At 38.8% G+C, this 20,832-nt stretch overlaps 2 protein-coding genes across 3 annotated transcripts; both read left to right on the top strand.

Moving 5' to 3' along the window:
• Window positions 1,375-6,112, top strand: LOC109722685 (4-coumarate--CoA ligase-like 7). 2 transcript variants are annotated; one of them, XM_020250796.1, is made up of 7 exons: window positions 1,375-2,244; window positions 2,374-2,589; window positions 4,550-4,736; window positions 5,197-5,342; window positions 5,467-5,534; window positions 5,660-5,762; window positions 5,886-6,112. In XM_020250796.1, exons 1-7 carry the CDS (start codon window positions 1,516-1,518, stop codon window positions 6,006-6,008), a joined length of 1,572 nt encoding a protein of 523 aa, XP_020106385.1. In that variant the 5' UTR covers window positions 1,375-1,515; the 3' UTR covers window positions 6,009-6,112. The 2 variants fall into 2 exon arrangements, with proteins under 2 accessions (XP_020106385.1, XP_020106386.1); XM_020250797.1 differs by having other exon boundaries at window positions 1,376-2,244; window positions 2,377-2,589.
• LOC109723352 (4-coumarate--CoA ligase-like 7) lies at window positions 7,745-14,832 on the top strand. The gene is made up of 7 exons (XM_020251689.1): window positions 7,745-8,094; window positions 8,566-9,198; window positions 11,954-12,143; window positions 12,782-12,927; window positions 13,513-13,580; window positions 14,128-14,230; window positions 14,354-14,832. The coding sequence occupies exons 1-7, from the start codon at window positions 7,774-7,776 to the stop codon at window positions 14,477-14,479; spliced, it is 1,587 nt and encodes a 528-aa protein (XP_020107278.1). The 5' UTR covers window positions 7,745-7,773; the 3' UTR covers window positions 14,480-14,832.

Raw genomic sequence — 20,832 nt, 5'->3', positions numbered from 1 at the left:
AACAAGGATGTGAAACTGCCAATTCATTAGATATAGAATTTTACGATATTTCAATATCATCTAACTTATGATCAAATGTACTTAAAAATTAATAATTTTTAACAGCACAATGAAGATATTTTTGATCTTAGATTAAGTATTTCTATCCTTAAATATTTAAAGGATACTTAAGTTTTCTCATTTATTTTTGGTTGCTTAACACATTATAAAACAATTTTTCGGATAACATGAACTTGAAGATTAGAAAAACTCCGACGTGAAAGGCGAAATCAAAGAAACTCGTTTGTGGGCTACAGGGCTAATTCACGTCAGTAAAATTATCAGTAAAATTATATAAAAATCTCCTAAATCATCGGACAATTCCGAAATAGCCTCCTCAACTTCCATTTTTTTACTTGAGAGTTTTTAACATTTAATTCTATTATTTAAATTTTTATATTCGATTACGATAAAATAATTTATCCAATTTAATAACTCTATAGCTATTAACTTTTAATCGATTGAAATTTTGCTTGCGACAAAATTATTAAATTTAAAAGAACTAAAATTAATCAATCAAAATTTTACTTGCTACAAAATTATTAAATTTAAAAAGAACTCGAGGTAAATAATGAAAAAAAAAAGTTTCTCTTCTCAACATTCGCCACCTATTTTGGAAAAAAAAAAAAAATTCAAATACCACCATGTGGTTTCACACTTTCTCAGCTTAATATTTTGTGATTTAAAGTATATCAATTTAGTGACATGTGGTTTCATTTTTAGTCTTTTATTATCGATTTTGCTATTTTTTTCATTAAATCAGTGGTAACTAAAGGGAATATTTGATAAACCTAAATAGAATACTTGATATTGTTTGTATATAATTTAACTAAATATTAACAGAAAAATTAATAAAAAAATAAGAATAAAAGAACAGGATACTAAATTGATGTTTAGTAAATTATAAGTACTTTTCCTGCCCATGGTTTCTTGCACTTGTATCACAAGTGTATCAACATGTAATTTAAAAAAGAAAAAAGAAATTTCCAATGACCCCTCAGTACCGTCGGATGCTGGACAGTCGAACTGACAATGCATGGGCCCCACGTATTAGTAAATGATATGCAAGCGTTATATTTAAAGAAATTTTTAAAATCTCAAATTTCTCAGTAGATCTTAATATTATAATATATATCTTTAAAAAAATTAAAAATTAATTAAAATATTTCTGTCAACTGAAAGTAATTAGATATTTTTAAAATTTGAAATTTATCTTATTAACCTTTTTTTTAGCAGTAAAAATTGAAAAAGAGTTATTCAAACTATAATAAAAAATGTAAAATATACACAAACTTTTTTTCTTTTTCTTTTTTTTTTATAAAATGTGCAGACAGAATTTTTTAAATTTTAAACACATAAACTGCTGCCAAAGAAGACTACTAATTATAAAAACAAAAACAAAAAACACAAACTAATACCATTTCTCCTCCTCCCAGCGTCCAACCACCCACTGTACTCCACATACATAATTTCCTCATGGCAGAGACCGCCGCCGCCGCCGCCGCCGCAGTTGCCGCCGAATCCTCCTCTCCGGCGCCGTCCATCGACCCTCGCAGCGGCTTCTGCGCAGCGACGAGGACCTTCCACAGCCTCCGCCCAGCCTCCCCCCTCCCTCCCCCTTCCCTCCCCCTCTCCTTCCCCTCCTTCGCCTTCTCCTTCCTCCCTTCTTCCCCCCTCCCCTCCCACCCCGCTCTCGTCGACGCCGCCAATGGCGACGCCATCTCCTACCCGGAGCTGCTCTCTCAAACCCGCTCCCTCGCCGCCGCGCTCCGCTCCACCGTCGCCGTGTCCAAAGGCGACGTCGCCTTCGTCCTCTCCCCGCCGCGCCTCGACGTCCCCGTCCTCTACTTGGCTCTCCTCTCCCTCGGCGTCGTCGTCTCCCCTGCGAACCCTGTTTCGACCCCTCCGGAGATCTCCCGCCTCGTCGGCCTCTCGAGACCCTCCGTCGCCTTCGCCACCTCCTCCACCGCCCACAAGCTCCCGTCCGACCTCCCCACCGTCCTCCTCGACTCCCCCCGATTCCGCTCCTTCTTGAAAGCCGACTCTGCGCCCGTTCCCGACGTCGAGATCATGCAGTCGGACACGGCGGCCATCCAGTACTCGTCCGGCACCACGGGGCAGGTGAAGGCGGCGGCGCTGCCGCACCGCAGCTTCATCGCCATGGCCGCCGGATTCCACGCGCTGCGCCCTGTCGACGGACCGCAGGTCGTCAATTACCAGTTTTCAGAAACCTTCTGCTCTGATACTACAGTATTAAATAACCGAGTGTTATATCATATGATACAATATCTCAACGAACGAACAGTGTTTTAATATTTTTATATTTTAGTGCAGCAGGTGACCCTGCTGGGGGCGCCGATGTTCCACTCCCTGGGGTTCTTCTTCGCGCTGAAGGGGGTGGCGCTGGCGGAGACGACGGTGGTGATGACGGCGGAGGCGTCGCGCTACGGCCTGCCGGCGCTCCGGCGAGTCGTGTGCGGCGGGGCGCCGCTGCACGTGGCGGCGGCCCGGCGGTTCCAATCACGCTTCCCACGCGTGGAGCTGCAGCAGGTACGCTACACGTCAGCAGTGCTATTTACGTTGTACTGCTGCTGCAACGGGATTAATGTGCTGGCATGCTCTGACTAGAAATACATTTTGAATCTCCCAAAAAAATTAATTTTAAAGATTGATAATGATATATATTGGTATGGGGCATATAGTCTACATTAATTATTTATTGATGCGAATATATTATTATTAATATAATAACAATATATATTAAGCCATAGATAACATTTTATTAAGGAACCTGTAGCAATACGCATCCAACAGGAGTTGTTCACAAAATCCTGCATAATATGGATGTGAGACAGTGATGGTCAACCCAATTGATTTACATATACGTACAATTTAAGATGAGTAGGAACAGTACATTAATTATCAAACTGGGTAAGAATATAATTCTATTACAAATTTATTATGAAAAAAGTTCTTTTTTACCAAATTAATTTTTTTACACCAAACAGAACAAAAATGTGATAAGAAAAGTTAAACAAAACCCTTGGTAAAAGTTTTTTTTTTTTTTTACGGAAGAGAATTAATGTTGCCAAAATTATTCTTAATATTGCTGGAGTAAAAAAAAAAAATATTCAAATCATGAATAAATACGACGTTTTCTATCTGTCAATATCAAAATTATTTTTTTTTAATATTAATTTTCTTTACAGAACCGCTACAGAAACTCCTATGACTTTTTTTTTAATAGAGTTAGGGTTGGGAGTGGGGGCACATCAAAGAGTCATTTATAATTTGATAATAAAAGCAAGTCTCACATGATTGCTTAGTTTTTAATTTCATAGCAAAAAAAGTCACACCACTTTTAGCATTCCGATGGCAATTAAGGAGTTCTTCCTTTAATTTTAAAAATAAATTCCTATTGTTTGATTTGCATAATCAATTGCTTTGATTGTGTTACCGTGACTCTTTCCCATCCCCGTGACTAATGGATTAGTATACCTTTCAAAATAAATAAAAATTCATAAATAAACCATTTGATTGAAAAGGAAAATTGATAGCAAAACTTCATTTATGGTTTGAGCATGAGAGTTTAGTAGAGAGAAATAATTTTTCAAAAACATCTAAAAAGAACTTTTTTATAAAAAAAAAAAATTATACCAGTCATTAAATAATGATAATTTAAAAGTTCTTAATTAATTTGTGCACGTAAAATTTAAAATATTATATATTTATCTACACATGAATAGTATGTAGAAATCTTTTTTTTTGGAGATCAGGATTTGTAACTTGCTCTGGCATCAATCGCTGAAAATTCGGTAGTCGCTCTACTACCGATTATTTGAGTTTCGCATCGAGAGAGTTTAATCAAATTTTTATCATAAACAGTTATCCGCAGCAACTCCCTTTGATTAGCAATACATCAGTGCACAGCTTAGCAAGCAAATAAGTTGAGGAGGCCCAGTGTGCATTAATAATTGAGATTGCCACTATTTGTAAACACTGGTATTTTGTCTTTGCATAACAAAATGGAAAAAAAAGAAAAAGGATAGCGAAAGCTCCTTTCAACAAGTCACACATATTAGTAAGCAGTTTTCAAAAAATAGTAGTTGCATGAAGAAGATGGGCAGGTGCCAACTATGTTTTGACTGCAACTGTTTTTTTTTTTTTGAAAAAGTTGGGTGGTGTTAGACATGTAATGAATGACATGACATCTTTTGTCCCGACCTGATACTGTTTAAATAGAGCTATTTTATACTGTTGAAAGGTTTATTTAGTAAATCTTCTTTGGTTACTAATTTTGAAGATAGAAATGGAATACTCAAAATTTAGTAATTTTAGTGCTATTTGATGAACCCATGACATTTCTTTTTCAATTCGAGTCCCTCCAGTGTCCTCGTGCCAAGCTAGGGACACTAAAAACAGTTCAAATTGCAGCTTCTATTTTCTTATCTTATTGTAAAGCTGATTTTGTCTTATCCAGACTCCTACATTTTTTTATTTTGGGCGCTAGGGATATGGTGCGACAGAGGCCGGAGGTATATCGAGGATGATCAACCCCGAAGAATGCTGTCATCTGAGATCCGCCGGTCGCCTTGCGCAGAACGTCGAAGTGAAAATCGTAGACCATGTCACTGGTAATATACTGTCAGTTGGCCAAAAAGGAGAGCTTTGGGTCCGAGGCCCGGCTCTCATGAAAGGTAATATAAAAAATATAACATGCTAGTTCGAGGTCCCAAGCTCGAATCTTAGTTGATTTATATTTCTAGCTAAGTTTATTTCTAAATGAAATAAACGAAGTAGCTAGCATGCTACCTATCTCTCTCTCTCTCAAAAAAAGAAGAAGAAAAGTAACACCTCTTTTTTCTTATTTTTCCTTCTTACTATTTTTTTTTTGCCTTATTCATGAGATAAATGTTCTTGTTAGGCATGTAGGATTAGATTCGGAGACGGTGTTATAAGTCGAAAAGTGTTGGATCAATATACAGAAATTATGCGAAAATTTTAGAAGTAATCATTTCTTTGTAACATTTCAGATGTTGAGTTTACTTGTTTTATTATTAGTACTGAAGCAAAAATAGTACAAGAGAACACACGCAAATTAGGTTGAAGAGTTGATATTCATTTGATCCGAATTACATACGTATTCTATTTTCTTAGGTTACGTCGGGGACGACGAAGCGAATGCTTCAGCCTTTGATAGCGAAGGGTGGTTGAAGACGGGCGATCTTTGTTACATTGATCAAGATGGATTTGTTCATGTAGTTGATAGGCTTAAAGAGCTAATCAAATACAAGGCGTACCAGGTCCTTGTTCTTATCTCTATGAAAAGTTTTTGCTCAGTAGTAACAAAAAAGAACACTTCTTTTCTTTAATATCTTTGGATAACATAATTTAGTTTCACTGGGCATTATTTGGTTGCTATCACAGGTTCCACCTGCAGAGTTGGAGCACGTGCTCCAATCTTCTCCGAAGATCCTCGACGCGGCCGTGATACCGTGAGTTTCTAAACTCTGTAATCAGAAGTTGAATAAAGTGAAAAATAAACTTTTATACGCACAAAAATTTTGTCAAGAACAGTTGTATGCTTACTTACGATCATCGTATTTTCGCATTGCTTTAGGTATCCTCATGAAGAAGCTGGTCAAATACCTGTGGCACTTGTGGTGAGACAACCAGGATGCGATATCAGCGAAACCGAAGTAATGGATTATGTTGCTCAGCAGGTATATTTCGCTCCAAATTTTTTCAAATATTAATATTTTGTGGAAGAAGAGATTTCGAGCAAGATTATGGATTATCACACAACATATATGAAGTGAATGTTTTCATTTAATTTTTTTTAACAGGTCGCGCCGTATAAGAAGATACGCAAGGTTCTGTTTGTTGACAGAATACCAAAATCGCCATCTGGGAAGATACTAAGAAGGGAAATTATAAACCAAATATGTGGCTCTGTTTCTAGACTATGACTTGTATGGTTGGTGTGGTGATTAATGAGAATTGTGAAGTATACATTACTATCTTGATACATAATTTCTACATTTATATTGATGTTAATTTCCGTTTTGCTTCAGTGCCTAAGTTTCCCATTGGATTACTTAGCTTCCGAAGCCATCCAAAGCCATATTGTAGTATGGCAAAGACCATAAATATGAAAATGGAAATATCAAATTATACTTTTTGGTATACCCCTGTTTAATAAAAAACAAAACAAAACAAAAGGATTATTGTTTCATTCCTAACTTCTTTTTTTTAAAAATCTAATAGTATCAGACAGTTTTCAGTGGCAAACAAAAAAAAAAGGGCTGCTAACTAAGTAGCAACAAATAAAATAGATCAAAACATACCGAATTTATCTACACGATGAACTATTTTGCATCATATATCTAACTTTTCAAAATTTCCAACTATCCAAAATTTGAATTTATTTGATTTGAATCAGTTAACACTACTTGATTTAAAATTTTGAATTCGGTGTATATCGTAATAAAATATATAAAAATAAATAATATATTTAAATTTAAAAATCAAATTATAGTAGACGTACAAAAAACAAATATTGAATAGTAAAAATAATATTTTGACATATTGGATGACTAACATGGAAGAATCCCAAGTACCTTGGTAGCAGCAAAAAACGTAGAACCCAGGTTGTAGGAAATCCGTGCTGCCCGTTCATCACGCACATGCTGCTCAAATACCCGCGGTCTTTGTTCCTCGAAAAACTCCAAATACCACTTATATTGTTTCAAATTTTTTTACTTTATTAATTTATTTTGTTAAATTAGTGATAAAATTAAGGGTGCGTTTGGTTCGCATTATGAAAGATTACTAGGAATAAAAGATATCTGAGAATCTTATTCCTATTCATTCTATTACTAAAAATGTAGAATTCCTGTGTTTGGTTCGCACGGTAATATTAATTAGCCATGTTATTTTATATTGCAAAAAATATACAATTAATTAATTTATTTATTTAATTAATTTTAGATAATGTTACCAAAAGTTTCAACATCTTTTTAGAAAAAAGGGAGAGAGAGTATAAGTTAGAGAGAGAGAGCATAATTAAAAAAATAGAAAGAAAAATATAGTCGAAATTAGAGGGAGTGAGAGAGTTGAAATTTTAGAAAAAGAGAGAGAGAAAGCTTAGTTTAGAGAGAGAAAAAAAAGTTGAATTTTAGAGAGAAAAATAAGTTTAGAGAGAGATATAAGGTTAGAGTGTAAAGAAAAATAATATCAATTAGCCGGCGGGTAGAAAGAAAGAAAGAGATTAGACATATTATGATTATCTCAATCCATTAATATGAGGATACCCACCCTCCCTCAAGGGAATGAGATTAGTACTTTGGGGTGAATCTTATTCCTAAGTGAATCCAATATTACCAACTAGATTACTTAGTGCGTTTAGCCAAACACCGTCATATATTTTTATTTCCATTGGATTACTAGGAATCTTTAAAAGATAGCGAGAACCAAACGCACCCTAAAAGTAAAGATATTGAAGTGAATATTTGATAAATTAAAGATGGATGATCTGAAATTTTTGATATATAATTTAATAAAAAATTAACGAAAGACTCACGAAAAAAATTTTAAAATATTAAATTAATATATTTTAAATTATAAAATACTAAAGTGACAAAAATGCGCAAAACAACGTATTTAAAAATTTGCCTTGCCCCGTCAGTCGTACGGAAACCGCGAATCCCCCCGCTGGTCTGATTCTTCTCTCCCATGGCGGCCGAAGCAGCACCACCACCGCAGTCTCCGCCGGACGTCGACCCACGCAGCGGCTTCTGCGCAGCGACGAGGACCTTCCACAGCCTCCGCCCCACCGTCCCCCTCCCTCCCCCTTCCCTCCCCCTCTCCTTCCCCTCCTTCGCCTTCTCCTTCCTCCCTTCTTCCCCCCTCCCCTCCCACCCCGCTCTCATCGACGCCGCCAATGGCGACGCCATCTCCTACCCGGAGCTGCTCTCTCAAATCCGCTCCCTCGCCGCCGCGCTCCGCTCCTCCGGCGCCGTGTCCAAAGGCGACGTCGCCTTCATCCTCTCCCCNTTATTCAAATAAAAAGTATTAAATAATTATTCAAATAAAAAGCCTGACATAATAAAATTTATTTACTAATTTAATAGTTACAAGTCACAAATAAACTATATAAGTCTCTTACTTGCTTTTATATTATTCAATATTATGAGATTATTAGTGTTATAATTTTTTCAAATAAAATAAAATGGACCACCCGCTGAGCAGGACAAGATTCGCGCCACTATTCTCCTGCTGATCACTACTACTATAATTCACCGTCGACGTTGATCCTCTGCGTCGTAATCAAGCTCAACTCCATCAATGGCCGCCGAAGCACCACCACCACCACCACCACAGTCTCCGCCGGACGTCGACCCTCGCAGCGGCTTCTGCGCGGCGACGACGACCTTCCACAGCCTCCGCCCCGCCGTCCCCCTCCCTCCACCTTCCCTCCCCCTCTCCTTCCCCTCCTTCGCCTTCTCCTTCCTCCCTTCTTCCCCCCTCCCCTCCCACCCCGCTCTCATCGACGCCGCCAATGGCACCTCCTCCACCGCCCACAAGCTACCGTCCAACCTCCCCACCATCCTCCTCGACTCCCCCCGATTCCGATCCTTCTTGCAAATCTCCGAATCTTATCCCACAGTGGAGGCCGTTGTGATCCGCCAATCGGACTCCGCGGCGATCCTCTACTCCTCGGGGACGACGGGGCGGGTGAAGGGCGTTTTGCTCACCCACCGCAACCTGATAGCGGCCACGGCGCCGCTGGCAGCGGCCGCGTCGGCTGCTGCTGCTGCACCGGCGGCTAGAATGCTGCTGACGGTCCCGCTCTTCCACGCCTACGGCTTCGCTTTCTGCCTCAAGGCGGCGGCGGTCGGGGAGACGGCGGTGATTCAGACGGAGAGGTTCGACGCCAAGCGGACGCTGAAGGCCGTCGCGCGCTTCCGGCTGACGCATCTCGCATTGGCGCCGCCGGCCGTGCTGGCGCTGGTGAAATTTCGAGAGGCTGGGTGCGCGGGCGCGGCATCGGTGGGCGACGTGAGCTCGCTGGCCGTGGTGACCTGCAGCGGGGCGCCGATCGGGACCGATTTGATCCGGCGGTTCTTGGCGAGCTTTCCCAATGCACGCCTCACCCAGGTTACTACTGTTGTCTTATTCTGTTTTCCTTCAAATTTGGAAATTCTAGCCCCTTTTTTTTTTTTTTTTTTTTTTTTTTTTACTTTTATTAGTTGTATTTTCTTAGCTTCTAATTTTTTTGACTTTAAACAATTGTCATTAAATCTAGTGACTTTGTTTCAATATTATTTGCAATAAAATTTCTAAATTTAGTTGCACCGAAATAAATTATTTATGGATTTAATCGACTAAAATTATTTCATTTCGAAAAAAAATCAAGTAAAGAAAAAAAGAGTAATGGGCCAATTTCAAAATATCCTCACTAGTTGAGGAGGTAATAGTTTTTTATTTTTAAACNTTTCTGTGAGAGAAAGATAGCATGCTACCGCTTCATTTAATAGGGAGGTGAATTAAGCATAGATGAAGCAGCTAGACTTCCGGAGGGAAAAAAGAAAAAAAAAAGAAAAAAAAAAGAAAAAACTAGATGCAATGTAGATCCCAAACCCTTCTAAAAGATCGAACGTCCAACACTAGTTGCCTCAGTGGAGTTTTCTTATCTTCGAATATTCTCCTGTTCCGTTCCAACCAAATATCCCACCACACAGCCCACCACACGGTAATAATGGTCGATAGATCCCTTCTCCGTACATTACCCCACGTAGCGCTATAAGTGTTCCAGATCAAGTCGGTTGAAGCACACGTATTGACGAAGCGCTTATTGGGCATGAAGCACCCGAACAAGTCTCGTGAGAAACTGCATGCAGCAAACAGATGGTCAACTGTCTCTGGATCTTCTGAACAGAACGATCAGCTCAACTCTCCAGACCATCCCCTCATGGCCATATTATCTCTCGTTAGTACCCTATGCTTTAGTACTAGCCACCCGAAGATTTTAACTTTCAGAGGCGTTTTGATCTTCCACAATTGAACGAACCTTCGTTCATGTCCGCTGCCATCCTGCAAGAAAGTATACAGAGATTTAACTGTGAAAATTTCTGTTGCAGTCCATCTCCATCTGGCTACGTCTCTGTTATCCGTCAACAGGAGGGTATCTACTAGTTCCCTCAACTCCAGTAATGATGCACTATCATTTTGAGATTCCGGAGCGAAACCTTGCAGAATCTTGTGCCACCTCCAACCATTTCTCCCGAAGCACTGTCTGACCTTAAGGATTCGCGATGTTATGTCGTTAAAGATACGAGGGAAGAGTGACTGCAGGGGCATTTCACCAATCCATTTATCTGTCCAGAAACCGACATTGTTGCCGTCCCCTATCGTAAAAGATAAACCACACCTGAAGATGTCCCTTGTCTTTAGCACACTCTGCCACCATTGGGAAGAAGGTCGAAAAGAGACCCCCTTCCCTAAGGGGTGTTCTTCTAACATAGTAGGCACTCCGAATAAAATTGCCCAATTGCGAGCCGTTATCGGATAACATTCTCCACCGCCACTTTGCTAATAAGGCTATGTTCATGGTCTCAAGGGCCATGACTCCTAGGCCCCCCTCTTTTTTGCTTCGACAAACCGTTTTCCAATTCACTAAACAATGTCCGCCAGACACACTGCTCCTTCCTTTCCAAAAGAAGGCCCTCCTAAGTGCTTCTATGCGCTTTATGACCCATTTCGGCGCTTTCAACACCGAGAAAAAAATACATAGTTAGATTTGAGAGGACAGAATTTACTAGTGTCAATCTTCCACCGACCGACAAAAGGTTTGCTTGCCATCCTTCAATCCTTTTCTCGATTCTACTAATGATAGGCCACCAGTCCGCTTTGTTGAGTCGACTATTCTTGAGGGGAAGTCCAAGGTATCGTATCGGGAAAGAACTCAATTTACAACCTAAAATCTGAGCAAACCGCTCTCCCCGGTGGGCCGTCCTGCCTAAATAAAAAAGCTCTGACTTACTCCTGTTGATCTTTAACCCCGATGACCGCTCGAAAATATGCCAGACAAAGAGTAGGTTCCGTACTTGTTTGCTGTGTGCTTCGCAAAAGAATACTGTATCATCAGCATACTGGATAAACGCAACCTTAGATTCGCTGTTAGGTCCCACTCCTCTTATCAAGTGACTTTTGACCGCTTTATTTATCAATCTCGCTAAACCTTCCGCAACCAGAATAAAGAGGCACGGAGAGAGCGGGTCCCCTTGACGTAGTCCTCTTTTGGTTTTTATCCACTTGGATGGAACCCCATTAACAAGGATAGCAATTTTGGCGTTGGCAATACATTGGTCAATCCAACCGCACGAACGCTGATTTGCCCCCAGCCATATCATGATTTTTCGGAGAAATCCCCAGCATACTCTGTCGTAAGCCTTCTCAAAGTCAGCTTTTATGCCTACACATTCCCCCTGCGTTTTATAGCACCAATTAACAACCTCACTTGCTGTTACGAAGGAGTCCAGAATCGATCTACCTTTTAGGAATGCTGTTTGAGTAGGTGATATAATATCTTTTAGCACCCCCTCAAGCCTATTAGTGAGAACTTTGGAAGTGATCTTCTGTGCTCCGTTAATAAGACTAATAGGTCTAAAGTCGTTGGCGCCCTTTGCTCCCTCCTTTTTCGGGATTAGGCATATGTACGAGTAATCCATCGGTCCTACTCCTTTTTCTAGCTCTGTTTGATTATTCTAGTCGAATAGGCTGAGCCAAACATCCCAGAGTAACTAGAGCTGTGCGAAAAAGCATGTGCAACCGCCGAACCAAACCAAAAGCGCGGGTTGGATTTTACTTTCATTCTAAGTCTTTATAGTGATAAATTCTAGTGGGTGTGAAGGGATACGGATTGACCGAGACAACGACCGGTGTTTTCCGGTTTCATGGTGAGGAAGCAAGCCAACGTATCGGTTCTGTCGGACGTCTCGTGTGGGGCTGCGAAGCAAAGATTGTCGATTCGGGCACTGGAATTGCTTTGCCTCCAGGCGCTCGAGGGGAGCTTTGGATTCGAGGACCATTAATTATGCAGGGTAAGCAACTTTACTTCCATTTTAGTGTGTGTGTATGTTTAATTTTGTATTGACGTAGATACAATTCAGCTGTTGAGTCAAGTTTAGAGTGTTTAGTCACTTTGGTAAAAGCGTATGGAAACTCCCCGAATCTTATTAATTTAGTTGATACCTGCTGTGAACTATTTTTTATTTAAGTTATTTTAGTCTGACCGACCGTCCGTAGAGCAATTGGCAAAGGGTTTGGTGGTTGGTACTCCAGACCCAAGGTCGAATCCTAGTTGATTCACATTTTTAGCTAAGTTTATTTCTAAATAAAATAAACGAAACGGCTAGCGTGCTACCTATCTCTCAAAAAAAAAAAAAAAGAAAAAGTTATTTTAGTCTGTCAAATTGGGGATTTTACTTTGAACTGTCATAAACTGACCCACTAGCTCTATCTCTACATATTTGTGGCGCTTGATAAATATTATGCTGAAGTCATTTCTATTTATTACATTAGTGTAGGTAAAAAAAAGAAGAAAAAGTTATTTTAGTCTGTCAAATTGGGGATTTTACTTTGAACTGTCATAAACTGACCCACTAGCTCTATCTCTACATATTTGTGGCGCTTGATAAATATTATGCTGAAGTCATTTCTATTTATTACATTAGTGTAGGTTACATTGGTGACGAGAGATCAACCTCTGAAATTCTGAACTCCGAAGGATGGTTCAAAACTGGGGACCTCTGCTACATCGATGACGATGGATTCCTCTTCATTCTTGATAGGTTAAAAGAGTTGATAAAATATAAGGGATACCAGGTAACTACTGCTTGAATCTTCCTTGTTATGAAACGTGTGATAAACCAAACTGATACAAAATCATCAGCTTTTTGTGCATTTGATTCGTAAATCACGCCAATTATGCATACATCATCACGTACCAAACTGATGCTATATAACCCAGTTTCAAGGTTTTCTAGTTTACTAGATGATTAAGCTTTACATGAGGTTCGTTGACTGCTTATGACCTGTAAATTAGAACTGGTTCTGTATTTCCATCATGAGGCTTATCGACTGCAGGGCTTATTTCAGGAGCTCGTATAATATTCTGAATTTGTTGATCAGATGACTAGAACAACCTTTTAAGAATGCTAAATCACCTATGATCTTGAAAGGATGTATCTGCAATGCATAAAATGCGCCTACTGTATTACTTACCATTAATTACAAGTTCTCAAGTGGCTATATGCTAACTTTTGATTACAGATCTGGGAAACTGCTATGCTAAGTAGATCAGTTGATTTTCTTAGTCCTACTAATCTATTGATTCAAGCATAGTTCATGGAATATTTTGCTTTGCATTTAAATTTTGTCGTATATTCTTGAGATATTACTTTGGTGCAGGTTCCCCCTGCAGAACTCGAGCACTTACTTCAAACTCACCCAGAAATCACTGAGGCTGCAGTTATTCCGTGAGTACACTAGGCAAAAAAAATAGACAAGCTTTTTAATTAAAGATAAATTGTAGGTTCACCCACCAATCCTTAAATGCAAGTTTATCATTATTTACAATTTTCTTTTTTTCCCCCTCTATTTGTGTGATTGTCTACATGCTCTATATATACGTGTTTTTATTTTGACAACAAATAGACAAAAACATGTATAGTACTATTTTTTTTTCTTTTTTATTGTGAGATGGGTTTCAAATTAAAGAAACAATAAGAAAACCAAATAGACCGACCGTCCCTAGTGCAAATGGCAAAAGGGCTTGATGGTTGGTACCCGAGATCTAAGTTCGAATCCTAGTTGATTCACATTTTCAGCTAAGTTTATTTCTAAATAAAATAAACGAAACGGATAGCATGCTATCTTTCTCTCTCAAAAAAAAGAAAAAGAAAAGAAAACCAAATAGTCTCATATCAGATGCTTTTACAGATACAGAACTTAAAGAAAAACCAAAACAAAATTTTAGAAAAGAGCCAAACAAGTACCAAGTTCTCTAATTGCTTTTTTTGGCAGATATCCGGATGAAAATGCAGGTCAAGTCCCCATAGCCTTTGTTGTAAGACAACCCAACAGCACGCTGAATGAGGCACAAGTCACGGAATTTGTATCTCAACAGGTATATGAATACCTGTCGTTTATGTATATTCATATTTGATGTGTAGTCCAACTTAATTCAGTTAAGCTCCTCCTCACAAGAGCTCGAGGCGCAAGATCCAATATCTTCCTCATAATGTTGCAGGTTGCACCATACAAAAAGATTCGCCGTGCCATTTTCGTTGAATCAATACCTAAGAATGCTTCAGGGAAGACATTGAGGAAGGATTTGGTACAAGTCGCGTTCTCGAGATTACAATCGAAGCTATAGCTTTATCTATGTGCAACTTGGCCGCAAATGTGATTGAGCCTTTTGCATTTCTCTGAACAAATGAAAATAATGCTGTATTGATAGAACAATTACACTCGTATTGCTGTGACGGTGATCGAGTTAATTATAACTACAATTACATTTAAAGAAGGTACCAGTTTTTCCTAAATAGAATAGCCAAAAATGAATGGCGTTCCACTGTTTGCTCGGATGTAAAGCATTATTTTCATTTGTTAGAGGGGCTCAGTAAGAAGTTCGCTTCAATCAACCCCTTGTTTCTGGAAGTGACTACCGTACGGAGGGGTTCACAGTTATATTTGCTTAAATCAGTGGAGTTTCCACATTATGGTTCCCGTGCTATTGTTGATGTGGTGAGTTCGTGACTCTTAAACATAATAATTAAATTCTAAAAATTATGATTAATTTTATATTTTATATTTTTTATGTAAAAATAATAACACATCAATAATATAGTAAAATTTGTATTATGAGAAATTGAAATTTTAAACCCCCTACCTATGGGTAGGGGTGTAATGTGGGCCTCGTTGAGCTGTCATGGCCCATATTACTCGGGCCGATTCAGGTCAAGGGTCGGCCGGGCCTGACCCGGTTATAAAATCGGATTGGGTCGTGCTGGCATATTTTCTCAGAGAAGAAGGCCCGGCCCGGCTCCCAGGCCCACCCGGCACAGGCCAGGCCGGGCCAGGCCGGGCCGGGCTTCATGCTAGTCTAGTAAAAAGTTTTTTTAAATTCCTTCCCAACTATCTCTTTTATATTTTTTTTAAAAAAAAATATTTTTTTAGAAATAGAGACAACTAATTTTTAAATTATAAGTTAATACTAACAATAAATTTAAATTTTTAATATTATATAAAATTTAGAACTTAGAGATAAATAATTTTCACTTTCACTTTTATAGATTTTTAATATAAATATTTTAATTTACATTTGTTTGATCCANTCAATTATATAGATTTTTGATATAAATTTTTTAACTTCCATCTCTTTGATCTAATAACCAACTTTAATATAAAATTGATATTATTTTTTTCATATTTTTTTATTATTTGAAAAGAATTTGATATTCTCAAAAAAAGTAATGGCGAAAAATATATAGATTTTGAATTAATCATATTACATAGTTACATTTGAGGAAAGTTAAAAAAATTAAAAATTAAAAATATATATTAAGAAAATAAGGTGGCATGGTTTACACAGCCAGCTAGTAAACAATAGGAAAAAAAAAAAAAATCGAACATAATTTTTTCTTCATTACATTAGAGAAAGAATTAGTGGTCGTTTGAAAGTTTGAGAGAGAATTAGTGTTTGTAGAAGAAAATGAATGAAGCATGTTTGTTGTGATGAATTTGGAGATTTATAAGAGTATTTATAGATGTAAAAAAATTAATTTTTTTAAATATAAAAAAATAGTGTTTGTCCAAAATGCCCTCTCTAACGGTCAATTTTTAAATGTTAGTGTTGCCATTTCAGTCATTTTAACCAAAAAGATGTCTTTTTTTATTTTTTTATTCTTTCAAAAGCCAAAAAAGTATTTTTTTTTTTTCAAAAAAAAAAATTTCAACGGCTCAACAGCTGTTGGGCAACCATCCAAGGGTCTCGCAAACCCTTGGACTTAGCAGATCTTTTGACTTGGGTTAAGGCCTGGTTCCTAGGCTCCTAGGAGCCCGGCCTAAGATTTGTATAGGCTTAATAAAGCCTGGCCAAATAGGCCTGTCTAAGGCAGGCCTAAAAGGCCTACAGGCCTAATTCCCCTTATTAATACCTGGGCCTCGCCGGCCCAGTAGAAACGGCCCACACCATGCAGGCCACCCGGCCCACCTTCCTGTCCATCATGTCCAGGCCTGACACTGGTCCGTACCGTGCTTGGCCTTTGGACCACGAATGTTCAGCCCAGCACAGCCCGAAAAGCCGGGTCGAACCGGCCCGGCGCGAATGCGACAGCAGCCGTGCCATGCTAGGTCGTGACGGGCCAGGCGGCCGACGTGCTACCCGGCCCGTTTTACACTAATACCTGTGAGTACTAGTTTATGTTTATATATATATTAATAATGTAGTGGAATACAAATTGTGGGCCAAAGCATTATTCTTCAATATTAATATGTATGCATCTCCACGTCGAGATCTATGACATGAACATTTGGAAATTGCGCCTTGGCGGATCCACGTGAAAACGCATGAAAGAGAGGTCTATCAATATCATAGATTTTTTTAAAAAAAAAAAAAAAAATTTGTTATCTCTCTAGTCTCTCTCTCTCCCACTTGCATTTAGGGGTGGAAACGAGCCGAGCTCGAGCGAGCTTANTTTAGGGGTGGAAACGAGCCGAGCTCGAGCGAGCCAAATATCGAGCCGAACACGAGTCGAACGCGAGCCGGCTCGCTCGTTTGCCAGCCCTACTTGCATTTGCCGGATTCTCTACCTATCCTCGGACAATTCTTTGTTTCCAAAAGCTTCTTGCGGTCCCAACACGTTACCCATAGCCAACCTAAATTTATTAAAAAATAAATTTAAAGTATTAAATAATAATTATTCAAATAAAAAGTATTAAATAATTATTCAAATAAAAAGCCTGACATAATAAAATTTATTTACTAATTTAATAGTTACAAGTCACAAATAAACTATATAAGTCTCTTACTTGCTTTTATATTATTCAATATTATGAGATTATTAGTGTTATAATTTTTTCAAATAAAATAAAATGGACCACCCGCTGAGCAGGACAAGATTCGCGCCACTACTCTCCTGCTGATCACTACTACTATAANCATATTTCCTCGGTTATGAATATTTTCATATCATCGGCCTGAGATATATATATCAGAGAATATGTGTAGAGATATATGTATCCGACTCCGATGATATGAGAATACTCATATCTGGGGGAATATGAGTATACTAACTACCCTACACACCAATCCTACTACCGCCAGGGATGAATTTTACTTTCACCAGGAGATCCCAATTAACCCATCAACCAATTTATCATACTAGATTGCCTACTTTTACTAATTACCTTATTTAGATTCCCAGCTTTTGAATACTCATATTTCCTCGGTTATGAGTATTTTTATATCATTGGTCTGAGATATATATATATATACATATATATATGTATATACATATATATGTATATGTATATATATATGTATATATCATAGCCCCCGTTTGGTTCGGGGTTAAGAAAAAGTAGCTATTCCAGGGATAGGCTTAAGTTCAGGGTTATATGGTGTTAAAATTTTTTTGTGTTTGGTTGGAGGTTGGAGTTAGTCTAAGATAGTGAAAAAAAGTGTTTGGTTGGAGTAGGTGGGATAAGAAGATAATGATTGATAAAGAAGAAAAAGGTGAAAGCTCGGGATGCGTGCGGGGTTAAAATTGGGAGGGGAGTGGGGTTAATGATTGATAAAGAAGAAAAAAGTGAGGGCTCGGGATGCGTGCGGGGTTAAAGTTGGGAGGGGGAGTGGGGTTCGTAAACCTCACTAACCCGGTTTGGGGTGGGGTTTACTAACCCCACCCCAAAAGAGTGGTGTTTGGGTATAAATTGGGGGTTAAGGGGTTATTCCACCCCTTAACCCCCAACCAAACGGTGGCATAAGTTTTCGACCCTTAGATTTATTCCATTAATCATTTTCATCCGTTAGATCATACTATTTAACCAACTACCCACTCAACCCTAGGGGACCACTATCATTCTAAGTGGAGACCACCATCATCCTAACCACACATCTCATCAATCAACGGTTAAAAATTTATGAGTACAAAGGGGTCTATACTTATAAGAGTATAGTAGTCCCAGCCTATATATATATATTTTCGAGCTTTTCGAGCTTTTCGAGCCTAATTCGAACGAGCCGAGTAATATTCAAGCTCGGCTTGAAATAAATTTCGAGCCTTTTATTTTGTTCAAGCTCGGCTCATTTAATTTCGAGTCGAGCTCGAGCGAGCCGAATATCGAGCCGAACACGAGTCGAACGCGAGCCGGCTCGCTCGTTTGCCAGCCCTAGCTCTAGGGACGGTCAGTAAGTATTATCAAGGTTGAAACAGTGATTCTTAGTTTAGTAATATTTTTGAGTCGCTGGTGGGTTTAATTTTTAAATATTGGTTGTTAATTGTTAGGAATGGAGTGTGCAATTAGTGGGTTTTTTTTTTTTTTGTTTCTTTTCTTTTTTTAATTTGGATTTTGAACAAGCTTTGTCACGATGACTTGTAAGGATAAAGGCTCGTAAGGATAAAGACATAGGAAGTTAGAACCAATCTATCTTTGGCAAATCTCAAATATGCTCCGTGCCTCTTTCTAAAAAAGTATTATATTTAAAATTTGACTTATTAATAAGTCATGTCTAAATGTATAAATATTTTATTTAATTAGCATATTCCTTTTTAATTTACTGATGAAATTTATAATATTAGATAGATAACAATTATGATCAATCATCTGGATCAGCGTACCATATTTGCCCTGTAGGTGACTTTCTCCTAATTATATAAGTCACTTCCCAGCAAAAGTATAACAATGTTGCCAAATTAACAATGCCAAGTTCTTTCATGAGCAAAGCAATCACACACACACACACACACACACAGACACACACACATATATATATATATAGAGAGAGAGAGAGAGAGCTAGGCTGGTATACTATCGGTAGCACGGAGGCCTTCGTGCTACCAAGTTGTTTTCAATATTGCGGCTTCCAAATCGACAATCGGCTCCGTTAGACTTGTTCTACCCTATTAAAAGTATTTGGAAACTAAATTTCATAATTTTTCGGCATCATTTGGCTAGTGATCAAAAGTCTCAAAATTGACAATTTTAATGGTAGATGTGATACGTTTTTGAATTTAACGGTGCAAAACAATCCAAATCTGATGGAATTTTTATAAAATTTTTTTCACTATTTATAGTAAAATTAGTACCTCTGATCTTAAATTCAAGTATTTTATCATCATTTTTTATGAGATTTTTATTTTCAGCCGTTTATTTTTAGACTACTCGTTTGATAGGTATATGATATCGAAAAATTATAAAATTTATTTAGTTTCCAAATACTTTCAATAGTGTAGATCAAGTCTAACGGAATCGATCGTCAATTTAGAAGCCACATTGTCATGCCCCGGATGTCTCGTTCCCCGGGCACGCCGACAAATCCGCCGTTATATATATATATATATATATATACTCCATCCGACCATATGATATCCATCGTTCCTCCGGAGGCATGAAGGTTCAACAAAAGTTACTACACACATCATAGGAATATGTATATATATACTACTGTACACGGGGGTACGTACGTACGTACGTACGAATAGGTAAATCTCCCAACGTTGGAGGCGGAGGAATTAATTAAAAGAAGAGGAGAGAGAGATCGGCTAACACTCGTTTCTCCCAAGCACACCTCGTAAAGCAGCAGCTGTAGCGCGGCGCCTCGGCAGGCTCGTATGCACGCAGCGGCATCATAGCGCTCCTCCGGCCCGCTCCCTTACAAAAGCGGCAAGAGCTGCGGCACGACCTTAACCTCAGCGACCAACTCCACCCATAGAGAGTAAGGAGGTACCTAAAGAAGAGATGAAGTTCGAAGTAACTTAAGCTCGAGCTCCACGACAAAAGTGACTAAAGGTCGCAGCTGGCAGCCGCAAAGCCAAGGAAGAGCTGCATCCTCGCATCCTAAAGCTGCTCTGAACCAAGCAACCTAAGCCCTGAAGCTCTCTTTAGGTGCTTCGGGAATGAACGACCAAAACCACCACCAAAAGAACTAGCCTTAATAAGAGAAGAGACGACGACAAAAACTCCGTCTTAGTCACGAGTAAAAGCCTAAAATACACATCTCAAACCGCCCTCGTACTAAAGACCGGAACCTCCAAACGCCTAACTAGGTCGTCCACAAGGAAACGAAACCCTACAGGAGCGACGACCCCTAATCGCTGATTCCACCCAAATGTATCCAAATAAGGATTCATGGCATTAGCAGCTGTACATACTAAAAAGTCAAAGCCATTAGTACAACACCAAACTACTAGCACTACTATAGGACCTATTTTAGTCATAACTCTTGTACTAATCATTTAGAATTTACATGTACAACCTGACCCTAAACTGAATCCTCTTTTGTGCTAACCTTAGCAGTGGATAAATTTGATGGACTAAATCGGGATACCCGGCAACGTATTAAAACATGACAGCGTCATAGTAGTATCGTTCATAGGGTCCATCAAATCTAAAATCAATGTGAGCGCGACTCCACGGCTCACTTAAAAATGTCATCGCAAATCTGACAAGGCCTGACAACCCACGGCAGCCCCAACTGCCACCTGGGCATAGCGGAAAAACCGC

Source organism: Ananas comosus, linkage group 17 (assembly GCF_001540865.1).
Source record: "Ananas comosus cultivar F153 linkage group 17, ASM154086v1, whole genome shotgun sequence".
NCBI lineage: Eukaryota > Viridiplantae > Streptophyta > Magnoliopsida > Poales > Bromeliaceae > Ananas > Ananas comosus.
This window is presented reverse-complemented; position numbering and strand designations above follow the sequence as displayed.